Below are 14,914 nucleotides of genomic sequence, written 5' to 3'. Positions count from 1 at the left end.
ACACACACCCTATGTGGAGATCCCTCGTTTTACTGGAGGGCCATACCCCACAGGAGCCTACTATCCATACCCTAAGGTGAAATGTACAATAACAATAATAATAATAATGTCAATAAAGACTACTTTTATACACCTTAACTTAGATAAATTCCAAGGTCATCTCCTCTGCAATAAACCCTCTTGGCAGAGGCTACAATAAGATGAATTGAGGTCAATACAGAATGTCTTTGAACAATGTTATCTCTGCAGAATGTGTTGATGTGCATCCTTCCCTTCCAGGCAGGAGATAATATCCCTGCAGTTACTCTTTACGTGGTGAACGTCTTCAGCCCTGCTCACACTCTGAGGATGACTGCTCCAGTCTCATTCAAAAACAGGTACTGTAGGTACTCATTTAAATCAGTGTATTTATTCTCTCCATATGTAAATAGTCAGACCTAAATCTCAGTGTTTCTCCCTTGTCTTTCTGTCTGCCTGCCTGTGTCCAGAGGTCATTACATCTCCATGGTGAAATGGACCAGTGGGACCAGGCTGGCTGTGCGTTGGTTGAACCGGGTCCAGAACCAGTCTGTTCTCTCTGTGTGCGAGGCCACCACTGGTATCTGCTCACAGGTGATACACTGATCAGTTGTATAGGGAGTAGATCCATAATTTCTAGCAGCTGGATGTGATCCATGTGATTCATGTGGATGCTTACTGGTTGTCAATGATATGTATGAGTGAATAAATCAGAGATTCCTTCTATATTTTGAATTAAGATGCAATGTAATGCCTTTTTCTGTTGCAACCCTCACAGAAACGCAAAATGACCATGGATGTCTGGCTAGGGCAACCACAGGTAAATTCTGCCTACTAATCACTTTAACCAAGATCAACCAAAAGGCTGAATCTATTCACAGAAAATGTATAAGAAATGGGAAAACTTGCTGTGTTTCATTACACTTTTCAAGACTGTCATTATATGTAGCGAACCTTAGTCTGTATTAAAGCATTTAGAGCTCCTCAATTTTCAACTGCTGGTTTTAGTTTTCCTGGACAAGTAAGAACCCTGAGGGGAGGAATTGCCTATTCTAATCATTAAGTGATTCGATTCAATTAAATGAATGTGGTTGCATGAAGACAAGATAAATTAAGACAAGGGGAAGACATGAATACAAGATAAATGGATTTCAGTGGGACTTGGAGGGAGAGAAATGGAATACTAAAATGAGTAGTGTTAAGTAATGGAATGAGTCGAGATGATTTGGGCCCACAGTTTCTCTTCTGACCACGTGGCCTTCGGGTCTGGTTAGATCACATTGACAGGAAAACCTCTAATAGGCCCTAGATCAAGGATGGGCAACTCACGTCCTCGGGGGCCTGATTAGTATCACACTTTTGCCTGAGCCCCAGCTAACACACCTGACTCCAATAATCAACTAATCATGATCTTCAGTTTCGAATGCAATTAGTTGAATCATCTGTGTTTGCTCAGGATGGGGAAAACGTGTGCCACCACTCTGACCCCCGAGGACTGGAGTTGTCCATCTCTGCCCTAGATACTGTATGATGACTAACAACTGTGGAAATGACACTTTCCGGCCAACAGGAGGCGCCCCTCTTCTCTAGAGACGGCTCCATGTTCTATGTCACTCTGCCTGCGGCACAAGGGGGTCATGGAGAGTATCGACACATAGCTGTCCTCCCTACTCAGGTCAGAGTTGCGTTTCAGCCTTATCTACCTTGCTTTATCTTATTTGGCCCAAGTCAGTCTATTTTGAATGGCTAGGGTTTTCTCCTCACTACCCTCTTTCACAATGACCCCTTCATCTACCTTTAACTCCCTCACTCCCTCCCTCTTACACGGTCTCTATCTCCGTGTCCTTGGCTTGTCTCTCTCTCTCTCTCTAACTCAATTTCTCTCTCCCTGCAGCCTTTGACTACCCCAATGTCTCCACGATTCCTGACATCAGGCCACTGGGATGTGATGTCACTCAGTGGCCTGGATGAAGACGCAGAGAAAATGTAAGAGGAGTAAAGAGATTTGCTTATCTCTAGCATTTGCTGGGGATTTGCTGGTGTAACTGCAGATGGCATTAATGTGACCACAGCACATCAGTCTGATATGGTTTCTGTCTGTTTGCAGATACTTCATCAGCACAGAGGCATCCAAACACAGCAGACACCTTTACAGGTAAATATGCACAAGGCCCTATAATTATACCATAATCCATAAACAGATCAATATGTTTTTCCTGACCACGTGACCTGACCAGCAAAACTCTAAGCACTAACCAAGACTTTATCCTGGTAAAGTCCCTTGGTCGGGAGTAACTCAGGTCCATAAGAAATGTTTACATTGTTCAGTCTGAATGGTTTCTATTCACTGTTCCTCTCTCTCAGTGTGAACCTCTGGGGTTTTTCTCAAAGACACTGTCTTACCTGCACACTCTCAGAGACCTGCCGCTTCTACAAGCCACAGTTCAACCCCAGCCTCACTCGCGTTATCCTCCACTGCTTGGGTGAATCTCTCTCTCTCCGTCTCTCTTTCTCTCTTTCTTTCCTTTTTTTCTGTCCTTCACCTTGATCTCTTTGTTGTAGGCCCTGGCATCCCCAGAGTGACTGTCCACAGCACCAGAGAACATTTCAGTGAGTTCTACACAAGTTGTTTTTCATGTTTTAATATGTCTACTAGGTTTCATAATTGAGCTACGGTATATACAGTATACATGCTTCCTGTATGTATGGCCCCACATTCTATCTTTACTCATTTTTTCTAAACAAATGGGATGGGAAAGGCTAAGGGGAGTATTTGTGTTGGTGGCCATTTTCGAGCTGATTACATTGAACTTCAATTAGCTATTTGACAATATATTGTCTGAGCAGAGGTTGATATTGAGCACAATCGAATATGTGTAGATGTCTTACAATGTCTGCAGCTGTAGCCCTAAAACACTTGAATGATTGTTATTTCAGCCAGATGTTTTATGTTCAGTATTCAGTCACTGGTGAGGATGCTTCCCAAACAGCACACTATCCCCTACATAGTGCATTGCACTCCTTTTGACCAAAGTCCTATGGGCCCTGGTCAAAGGTAGTGCACTGTAAGGGGGATAGGGTGCCATTTGGGACACAAACTGAGTGTTGTTTTCTTAGGGTACAAGGTTCTGGAAGACAACAAGCCTCTGTCTGAGGCCCTGAAGGGCAAACGGCTCCCCATCACACACTACAGCACCATTACAGCTGACCACTATGGTACAGTAAACACTGAGGAAACCACTCTTTTTCTTAGAGAACTTATTATGACTTACCATGAATTGAGAACAACTGTGGTATCCATGTTGCAGATATGCATCTAAAGCTGGGTCTACCACAGGGGTATGAAGAAGGCCTACATCCTCTCCTCATCATCGTGTAAGATCTGCAAAAAGAAGCAAGCATGAAAATGTGAAACACAAATGCAAACTTTAACGGTTTTGCACTGAGATAAGAAACAAAGACCTTGCAAGCTAACATTTCATAACGATAAGATCAATATTTTTGACACAGGTGTCCTCCAAATATGAATATTTATTAACACAAAAGCTCCATAACCTCCTACATGTTTTATTTAACCTTTATTTAACTAGGCAAGTCAGTTAAGAACAAATTGTTATTTATAATGGCGGCCTACCCCGGCCAAACCCGGACGACGCTGGGCAAATTGTGCGCCGCCCTATGGGACTCCCAATCACCGGTTGTGATACAGCCTGGAATCGAACCAGGGTCTGTAGTGATGCCTCTAGCATTGAGATGCAGTGACTTAGACCGCTGTGCACTCAGTGTACTCACTTCTCCTCCACCTAACTTTGTTGACTTCCTGAACCCATTTCCTTTCTTCTCATCTCTGTCTGTGTTTCTCAGGGATGGAGCCCCTGACACTCAGGCAGTCACAGACCGTTTCTCTCTGGGCTGGCCCCAGGTCCTCTCCAGTATCCACAGTGTAGCTCTGGCCTGGGTGGACGGCAAAAGTGGGGCGGCACACGGCCTGAGGTCACCTAACCTTGACCCCAGGAAACTCAGCTCCCAGAGAGTCAAAGACCTGCTGAGCGTAGTAGAGTGAGTAATCAATGATGACTACAGCGTAGATTTCAGCAGCATCTAAATAATTTCTTAGTCATACTGTATTTAAGCAATGAGTCATTCCATGTCATCCAAAACTGTTTCAAAGCAAATTTTCTGCAATTCTACACATTTTACCATTGGGGCTGAGAGAAAAAATTGCAGTTATTAAAAAAGGTTTTCTACACATTTTGCCATGGGATTGAGTGAAAATATGCAGTTTAAAATCTAATTTCCTGCAATTCTACAAATTTTTCCATGGCTAATGCCGTGTTATTATGCTAACTGAGTGATTCAAACATTATAACAAAATTAATGGGGGCATGACATTTTTTTACTTTAGATTCTCCCTGACTGTCTAGTTTTTATTTTGGTGATTGTTGGTTTTCAAAAACGATCTTATGAAAAAATATATAGCTCATTATCTTTTCTACATACTTTATATCTGGTTTTAGTCATTTAAGTTTACACTGAAGACGTTTTACTATCCTGAAATGATTATACTTTTTTTTTTTTTAATATAGGGGATTCTTTCAAAAGAATAATATTTTAGGAATGCTGATCATATCTGTCACTAACTACAAAAACAATTTCAGAACAATCTGAGATTGTGGTTGTCGAAATCCTCTTTCTTGTGCTTTTTGAGGTGGAAAGACCCCAATGTATTCTTTGCTACAGGTGGTTGTTGGAGTTGCCGTACATTGATAACAGAAGAATTGCACTGTATGGAAAGGTATAGGGTCTATTTCCAACTATATTGCTGCACTGATTCTAGCAGACCCAGCCAAAGTGAAGAAAACAGCTTAAAACATCCATGTTAGATCAAACAGTATTCTGTATGTAGTCACCTCTGGATGTGAGTACCCCACCATTTATCTTTTCAACAGGCATTTGGTGGACTTCTGACACTGAAGATGATGGCAGCAGCCAACATATTTAAATGTGCTGCAGTGATGGCTCCAATCACAGACTTCAAAATCTACAGTACGTCCACCAACATTTAGGAGTAATCTGTGTTGCTTTTCATCTTTGTTCTTGTGATTAGACGTACTGTGTCTGACAGTTTGTTACACTATTATTCAACACTATACCTACCCCAGTTCTTACTTGGTTTATCTTTTAGAGTTTGTTATCAATTTATAAACATTAATGACTTCCATAATAGATGCTGCTTTCTCTGAGAGACACTTGGGTCTTCCAACCACTCAGGAGAGCTTCTACAAGGTAAGTCAAGATCTTGCTCTTCAAATTGATTGTAAAGTATAAGATGGTGTAACATCGTCTCTCTCACATGCACTCAACATGCACTCTCACATGCACTTGTTCCTTTAGTCTTCCTTTGAACAAAAAACAGGTTGTGACTAGACGGAGTACATCTAAGACCAGAAGTGACATTTCGTAGCAGGTTAGGAGAGCATTTTTGCTAACCCTTTCCTAACTTTAATCTAATTCTCCTAACCTGCTACGCTAATTCTCCTAACCTGCTGTGTAAAGTCCCCTAACATGCTACGAAAAAGTAACTTCTGGTCGTAGCTGTATTCCACCTAGTCAGCATTCCAAAAACCTGGGTCTTAGTTCAACATTTCTCCTCAGGATGCCTCTTTGCTGGATGATGTGGTCAATCTGAGGGACAAGAACTTCCTCCTTTTACATGGAACCGCAGATGGTGAGAACCTTTATGATCTATTCAACTATTCAACTAATATTTAGGGGAACACTTTCAGAAGTGCCACAAAAATAAAGACATACCCCACATGAGAAATTGAATGGATCTACTTGCACATATTTGTGAAGTAACACTTCCATCTTGAACTTCTATCTCGTCTGTTTTCTGTTTACTTTTTTCTTGTAGCACATGTCCACTTCCAGCACACTGCCGAGCTCATAGACCGTCTGGTGTCAGCAAAGGCCAACTACTCTCTGCAGATTTACCCTGACGAGGGCCACGTTTTGAGACGGAGCCACAGTGATCAGCACTTCCGGCGCACCCTAACAAACTTTCTCCAGGACTGTCTGGCTCCTATGCCCCCTCAAAAGTCTGATGGACAGGAGGATGACTGAGAGCTACCCTCCCAAACATTTACATCCAACAACAAAACACCAGAACACCATACTTCCATCCTTTTGACCTTGAGGACCTTGAGGATTTTGCATGAGGGAAATGTGAAAAGGCATGTAGTGTGAAGGGAAAGCATGCTCTCAAATGTCTCATGTTGAGTAGAGTTTGCATTTTTGTATTTAAATGGCTGACTAAACTCAACTCCATGGTGAAGGAAGTTAAACTTCCTTGGAGTTTAGTCATCTAGTATTTAGCATGACCCATATTGCAGAACCTGATTATTGCAAAGATCCTTAAGAATTTGTTCTTGTTTCCTAAGTGCATTTGAGATGGTAATAAATCATTTGATGTTATCTGGTGGTGATAGTTTGTTTAAATCAAATCGAATAAAATTTTATTTGTCACATGCTTCGTAAACAACAGGTGTAGACTAACAGTGAAATGCTTACTTATGGGCCCTTCCAGATAGCATGGTGGGTAGGAGCGTTGGGCCAGTAACCGGAAGGTTGCTGGATGGAAACCCTGAGCTGACAAGGTAAAAGATCTGTTGTTCTACCCCTGAGCAAGGCAGTTAACCAACAGTTCCCTGGGCGCCAATGACGTGGATGTCAATTAAGACTGCCTCCCACACCTCTCTGATTCAGAGGGGTTGGGTTAAATGCATAAGACACATTTCAGTTGTACAACTGTTAGATTGTGATCACTGCATCCAATGGGTACGGATAAAGCTCAAGAACAAAGTTCTACAGCATTAGTAAAAATGTGATCGATACATGTGGATGATCTTGTTCCTGTAATGTTTGTAAACCTGAACCAGATTACAGGCTCTGGTTACAGTAAGATGCTTCTTCTTGAGCGGACAGCTAGATGAAAACCAGTCAATATTCAGGTCCCCAAGAAAGTAGACCTCTCTGTTGACATCATACACACTATCAAGAATTTCACACATATTATTTAGATACTGACTGTTAGCACTTGGTGGCCTATAGCAACACCCCAAAAGAAAAGGCTTTAGATGTGCCAAGTGAACCTATGGAGAGAGAATGTTTTTTTAATCTATGTAGGCAAAAACCTCTGGAGAACCTTTTTAGCATGTTTTGGTGTTAAAATAATGGATTGTGTATGTCAAATAAAATTGTATTGGTCACATACACATGGTTAGCAGATGTTATTGCAAGTGTAGCAAAATGCTTGTGCTTCTAGTTCCGACAGTGCAGCAATATCTAACATGTAATCTAACAATTCCTCAACAACTACCTAATACACAAATCTAAGTAAAGGAATGGAATGAGAATATATACATATAAATATATGGATGAGCAATGACAGAGCGGCATAGGCAAGATGCAATAGATGGTATAAGATGGTATGTGTGCCATTCAGAGGGTGAATGGGTAAGATAAAATATTTAAGTGCCTTTGAATGGGGTATGGTAGTAGGTGCCAGGCGCACCCGTTCGTGCCATGAACATCAACACTGCTGGGTTTTTCATGCTCAACCGTTTCCCGTGTGTATCAAGAATGGTCCACAATCCAAAGAACATCCAGCCAACTTGACACAACTGTGGGAAGTATTGGAATCAGCATTTGACACCTTTGAGTCCATGTCCGACAAATTGAGGCTGTTCTGAGGGCAAGGGGGGGGGGGGGGGGGGGGGGGGGGGTGCAACTCAATATTAGGAAGGTGTTCCTAATGTTTGGTATACTCAGTGTCATGACTGTCCTGTGAAGATCAGAATGGGTCAGATCAGACTGGCGGAGGATGACAGTAACAGTAACCAGGCCTCTCTCTCGCCCACAGGGAGTGGGGAAGGAGGGGGAGCTACTGGATGGTCAACAGTTTACACCCTGTTGTAAATTAACGGAGAAGGAGACTTTCTTCCAGTATTTACCCAAGGAATGTTCTTTGTTAACAGACTTTGACCCGACGAAACTCTAACACATTAAAAAAAAGTGAATACTGGAACAATATTTCTAACATAAGAACATGGGGAAAGGTCAGTGGGGTGCTACAGAAAACTAATGTAATTTTGGTTATTATTTTGTGATGTCATTAAAAATGATATGGATGAAATACTGGAACAAGAAAAGTGTAAAGTGTAACCCCTTTATCTGTCAAGTTTCCATCCAATACGTTGTGCATATAATATAAACAATTATGAAAGTATTGTTGTTAAGATAGGAATGTGATTTTAGAAGTCATAAGAGATAACTTGCAATCATATACCTTTGCACAGTAAGTAGCCACGCCCCGAGTGAGGTCAGAGAGCATATCAGCCTGATGGAGCCTTCCTTTTCAACCAGAGTGCATAAAAGGACTAGCTAAGAATTACAATTTCAGACCAGAACATTGCCACGTTGCAGCTGTGCGTGTAAAGTGGTCTGAATCCTGAACCCTGAATGATCAACACAAGGTGTAGGCGAGAAGCTCATCTCCCAGACAATCACTGGTACGGCTGATTAGCTGTTCTAAGTCAGATATCAAGAGAAGTGAATCTAAGAGGGACCATCCTACGACTCTTCAAACTGTCCCATCCTACTACGAGTCTCAAATCACCGTATTCTCCTACCATAATCACCAATGGGAACCATCGACACGACTGGCTATCTTCCAATTTGAACAACAGCAGAAGAGACAGGTCCGTACCCTTTCGGACAAGCAGAGCCTTACATGCGCGGTTCGTGTGCAAAGTATATTATTAACGTGAGAATAGTTCTAAAATGTATCCACGATAAGTGTCCCTTTTTTTCTCTCTCTCTGTTTTTGCAGATGCATGAGGTTCCGACTGTTCAGAATGATGATATGATAAGAGGTTATAATTAATATATTGACTGTTTTATGCATGTTATAGGTAAAGACCTTATAGAGCTTAATTCGGGAGATGGTTACTTTTACTGACCGTCGTGGCTGCTTTGCGTAATGTATTGTTGTCTCTATATTCTTGCCCTTTGTGCTATTGTGCGCCCAATAATGTTTGTATCATGTTTTGTGCTGCTACCATGTTGTGTTGCTACTATGTTGTTGTCATGTTGTGTTGCTACCATGCTGTGTTGTCATGTGTTGCTGCCTTGCTATGTAAAGATGGCGCCGAAGAACATGGCTGACGTTTTAAATTCTCTCAACCAATTGTGCTATTTTGGTCCTTTTTTGTTGTTGTTTTGTGTAACTTATTTTGTAACTTATTGTGTACATAATGTTGCTGCTACTGTCTCCTATGACTGAAAATAACTTCTGGACATCAGAAAAGCAATTACTCACCGCGGACTTTAACGAGTCTGATGAGAATGATATCCTGCTTTCACCGGAACAGTCCCAGATCCACGCCTTTTGCGTGAAGAAAAGACATCGGAAAAGGGGACGCAGATCGGGGTACCTTCTGAGAATCCGGAGGCGAGCGAGTAACTCCCAATGCCTTCCATTCTTCTTGCTAACGTGCAATCATTGGAAAGGAAAATTGATAACCTACTATTAAGATTATCCTACCAACGGGACATTAGATACTGTAATATCTTATGTTTCACGAGACGTGGCTGGATGAAGATACGGACAATATAGAGCTAGAGGGATTTTCCATGCACCGGCAGAACAGAGACGCTTCCTCTGGTAACACGAGGGGTGGGTGTGTGTGTCTTTTTGTAAATAACAGAGGGTGCAGCATGTCTAATATTAAAGAAGTCTCGAGGTATTGCTCGCTTAAGGTAGAGCACCTTATGATAAGCTGCAGACCACACTATCTACCAAGAGAGTTCTCATCTGTATTATTCGTAGCTGTATATTTACCAGGCCATAAGCAAAGAAGAAAATGCTCACCCAGATTTAATGCAGGCAAACTTAGATCAGTTTTACCAAATTTGTACCAGCATGTCACATGTGCAACCAGGGGGAATAAATCCTAGACCACCTTCACTCCACGCACAGAGATGCATACAAAGCTCTCCCCCTCTATCCATTTGGCAAATCTGACCATAATTCTATACTGCTGATTCCTGCTTACAAGCAAAAACTAAAGCAGGAAGTACCAGTGACTTACTCAATACGGAAGTGGTCAGATGATGTGGATGCTACACTACAGGAATGTTTTGCTGGCACAAACTGGAATATGTTCTGGGATTCATCTAATGGCATTGAAGAATACACTACCTCAGTCATCAGCTTCATCAATAAGTGCATCGATGATGTCGTCCCCACAGTGACTGTACGTACATATCCCAACCAGAAGCCATGGACTACAGGCAAAATCCACATCGAGCTAAAGGCTAGAGCTGCTGTTTTCAAGGAGCGGGAGACTAATCCGGACGTTTATAAGGAATCCCGCTATGCCCTCAGACGAACCATCAAACAAGCAAAGCGTCAATACAGGATTAAGATTGAGTCCTACTACACTGGCTCTGATGCTCGTCGGATGTGGCAGTGTTTGAAAACTATTACGGACTACAAAGGGATACCCAGACGCGAGCTGCCCAGTGACACGAGCCTGCCAGACAAGCTAAATGCCTTTTATGCTCACTTTGAGGCAAGCAACACTGAAGCATAGCCAATGTGAACAAAACCTTTAAACAGGTCAACATTCACAAAGCCACTGGACCAAACGGATTATCAGGACGTGTACTCAAAGCATGCGCTGGTCATCTGTCAAGTGTCTTCACTGACATTTTCAACCTCTCCCTGATCAAGTCTGTAATACCTACATGTTTCAAGCAGACCACCATAGTCCCTGTGCCCAAGGAAGCGAATCGACCCGCTCTCGACCCGCTAACCTGCCTAAATGATTACCGCCCCGTGGCACTCACGTCGGTAGCCATAAAGTGCTTTGAAAGGCTGGTCATGGCTCACATCAACAGCATCCCCCCAGACACTCTAGACCCACTCCAATTCACATACCGCCCCAACCGATCCACAGATGACGCAATTTCTGTTTTTTTGTGTTTTTTTTTTGAATTTTTACCCCTTTTTCTCCCCAATTTCGTGGTATCCAATTGTTGTAGTAGCTACTATCTTGTCTCATCGCTACAAGTCCCGTACGGGCTCGGGAGAGACGAAGGTTGAAAGTCATGCGTCCTCCGATACACAACCCGGAAGCCAGCCGCACCAATGTGTCGGAGGCTACACCGTGCACCTGGCAACCTTGGTTAGCGCGCACTGCGCCCGGCCCGCCACAGGAGTCGCTGGTGCGCGATGAGACAAGGACATCCCTACCGACCAAGCCCTCCCTAACCCGGACGACGCTAGGCCAATTGTGCGTCGCCACACGGACCTCCCGGTCGCGGCCGGTTACGACAGAGCCTGGGCGCGAACCCAAGGACTCTGATGGCACAGCTGGCGCTGCAGTACAGCGCCCTTAACCACTGCGCCACCCGGGAGGCCAGATGACGCAATTTCAATCGCACTCTACACTGCCCTTTCTCAACTGGACAAAAGGAACACCTATGAGAGAATGCTGTTCATTGACTACAGCGCAGCGTTCAACACCTCCCTCTGCAACTGGATCTTGGACTTCCTGTCGGGCCACCCTGAGGTGGTAAGAGTAGGCAACAACACGTCTGTCACGCTGATCCTTAACACTGGAAACCCTCAGGGGTGTGTACTTAGTCCCCTCCTGTATTCCCTGTTCACCCACGACTGTGTGGCCAAACACGACTCCAACAACATCATTAAGTTTGCTGACGACACAACAGTGGTAGGACTGATCACCGACAATGATGAGACAACCTATAGGGAGGAGGTCAGAGAACTGGCAGTGTGGTGCTAGGACAACAACCTCTCCCTCAATGTGAGAAAGACAAAGGAGCTGATCATGGACTACAGGAAAAGGCAAGCTGAACAGGCCCCCATTAACATCGACAGGGCTGTAGTGGAGCGGGTCGAGAGTTTCAAGTTCCTTGGTGTCCACATCACCAATTAACTATCATGGTCCAAACATACCAAGACAGTTGTGAAGAGGGCACGACAAAACCTTTTCCCCCTCAGGAGACTGAAAAGATTTGGCATGGGTCCCCAGATCCTCAAACGGTTCTACAGCTGCACCATCGAGAGCATCCTGACCGGTTGCATCACTGCCTGGTATGGCAACTGCTCGGAATCTGACCATAAGGCGCAACAGAGGGTAGTGCAAATGGTCCAGTACATTGGGGCCAAGCTTCTTGCCATCCAAGACCTATTTAATAGGCAGTGTCAGAGAAAAGCTCATAAAAAAGCCTAAGTTATAGACTTTTCTCTGCTACCGCATGGCAAGCGGTACCGGAGCACCAAGTCTAGAACCAAAAGGCTTCCACCCCCAAGCCATTGGACTGCTGAACAATTCATAAAAATCGCCACCGGACAATTTACATTGACCCCCCTCCCTTTTGTACACTGCTGCCACTCGCTGTTTGTTTGTTACCTATTAATCGTCACTTCACCCCCACCTACATGTACAGATTACTTCAACTATCCTGTACCCCTGCACACTGACTCAGTACCGGTGCCCCCTGTATATAGCCTCGTTATTGTTATTCTTATTGTGTTACTTTTAATTTTATCCTACTTGGTAAATATTTTATTCTTCTTGAACTGCACTGTTGGTTAATAAGGGCTTATAAGTAAGCATTTCACGGTAGAGTCTACATTTGTTGTATTCGGCGCATGTGGCAAATAAAGTTTGATTTGTTGTCTTATGTCTCTCTCTTTACGTGGTGTTGTGTTGTCTCTCTTGTGTGTTTTGACTTACATTTATAATATTTTTATTTTTAAGCCACCGTCCCCGCAGTAGGCCTTTTGCCTTTTGGTTGGCTGTCATTGTAAATAAGAATTTGTTCTTAACTGACTTGCCTAGTTAAATAAAGGTTAAATCAATCAAATAAAAATGTAAAATGGTAAAACCAACTTCTTCCATGGTGCCCCAAATTCCTAATGAGTTAAACGCTACATGATTAATAAGGTAACAAACATAGTTGATTAAATAAATAACAGTCATCAGATTAATGAAAGTAAAGTCATGACGTATATTGCTAAGAATGTGAGAGTAGGGTGACTGACTCCCCTAGAAGGTCACAAACGCAGGCCACTAGCTCAAATAACAAATGACCCAGATAGTAGAGAGAATGATTTATTTCAGATTTAATTTATTTCACCACATTCTCAGTGGGTCAGAAGGTTACATACACTAAATTAGTACTCCCCTTTAAATTGTTTAACTTGGGTCAAGCGTTTCGGGAAGCCTTCCACTCCGCCTGACAGAGATGGTGTAACTGAGACAGGTTTGTAGGCCCCCTTACACACGCTTTTTCAGTTCTGACCACAGATTTTCTATAGGATTGAGGTCAGGGCTTTGTGATGGCCACTCCAATACCTTGACTTCGTTGTCCTTAAGGCATTTTGCCACAGCTTTGGAAGTATGCTTGGGGTCATTGTCCATTTGGAAGACCCATTTGCGACCAAGCTTTAACTTGACTGATGTCTTGAGATGTTGCTTCAATATATCCTCATACTTTTCCTTTCTCATGATGCCATCTATTTTGTGAAGTGCACCAGTCCCTCCTGCAGCAAAGCACCCCCACAACATGGTGCTGCCACCCCCGTGCTTCACGGTTGGTATGGTGTTCTTCAGCTCCCCCTTTTTCCTCCAAACATAACGATGGTCATTACGGCCAAACAGTTCTATTTTTGTTTCATCAGACCAGAGGACATTTCTCCAAAAAGATCGTAGTCTGGCTTTTTTATTGCGGTTTTGGAGCAGTGGCTTCTTCCTTGCTGAGCGGCCTTTCAGGTTATGTCGATATAGGACAAATTTTACTGTGGATATAGACACTTTTGTACCGGTTTCTTCCAGCATCTTCACAAAGTCCTTGGCTGTTGTTCTGGGATTGATTTGCACTTTTCGCAACAAAGTACGTTCATGTCTAGGAGACAGAACGCATTTCCTTCCTGAGTGGTATGACGGCTTTGTGGTCCCATGATGTTTATACTTGCATACTATTGTTTGTACAGATGGACGTGGTACCTTCAGCCATTTGGAATTTGCTCCCAAGGATGAACCCGACTTGTGGAGGTTTTTTCTGAGGTCTTGGCTGATTTCTTTTGATTTTCCCATGATGTTGGCACTGAGTTTGAAAATAGGCCTTGAAATACATCCACAAGTACACCTCAAATTGACTAAATGATGTCATAATTGACATCATTTAGTCAATTTGAAGCTTATCAGAAGCTTCTACAGCCACAACATTTCTGGAATTGTCCAAGCTGTTTAAAGGCACAGTCAACTCAGTGTGTGTAAACTTCCGACCCACTGGAATTGTGATTTGGTGAATTGACTGTGAAATAATCTGTCTGTAAACAATTGTTGGAAATGACTTGTGTCATGCACAAAGTAGATTTGTATTTTACCTTTAACTTATTTAACTAGGCAAGACAGTCATGAACAAATTCTTATTTTCAATGACAGCTTAGGAACAGTGGGTTTATAACTGCCTGTTCAGGGGCAGAACGACATATTTGTACCTTGTCAGCTCAGGGATTTAAACTTGCAACCTTTCGGTTACAAGTCCACCGCTCTAACCACTAGGCTACCCTGCCTAGTGATTTGCCAAAACTATAGTTTGGTAACAAGAAATTTGTGGAGTGGTTGAAAAATGAGTTTTAATGACTCCAACCTAAGTGTATGTAAACTTCCGACTTCAACTGTAGGTTGAAAGCACTGTGTGTGAGTATCCTTGCCAGCAGACAAAGATCTATGAATGGATCAGTGGTTTGCCAATGATTGGCTTGGCAACAGTAACAAGAGTGATGTGTAAATAATTT

At 42.9% G+C, this 14,914-nt stretch overlaps 1 protein-coding gene across 1 annotated transcript; it reads left to right on the top strand.

Annotated features, from left to right (window-relative positions):
• Positions 1-491: 491 nt before the first annotated feature.
• LOC110493224 (inactive dipeptidyl peptidase 10) lies at positions 492-6,490 on the top strand. Its single transcript, XM_090205591.1, has 15 exons — positions 492-612; positions 797-838; positions 1,589-1,693; positions 1,913-2,004; positions 2,126-2,173; positions 2,383-2,501; positions 2,581-2,628; positions 3,136-3,234; positions 3,327-3,393; positions 3,883-4,077; positions 4,759-4,813; positions 4,968-5,064; positions 5,246-5,304; positions 5,674-5,746; positions 5,933-6,490. Exons 1-15 carry the CDS (start codon positions 505-507, stop codon positions 6,139-6,141), a joined length of 1,416 nt encoding a protein of 471 aa, XP_090061717.1. The 5' UTR covers positions 492-504; the 3' UTR covers positions 6,142-6,490.
• The last annotated feature ends 8,424 nt before the right edge of the window (positions 6,491-14,914 follow it).

Source organism: Oncorhynchus mykiss, chromosome 17 (assembly GCF_057628025.1).
Source record: "Oncorhynchus mykiss isolate SJ-2025 chromosome 17, ASM5762802v1, whole genome shotgun sequence".
NCBI lineage: Eukaryota > Metazoa > Chordata > Actinopteri > Salmoniformes > Salmonidae > Oncorhynchus > Oncorhynchus mykiss.
The sequence above is the reverse complement of the archived record's forward strand: the minus strand, read 5'-3'. Positions and strand labels throughout refer to the sequence as shown.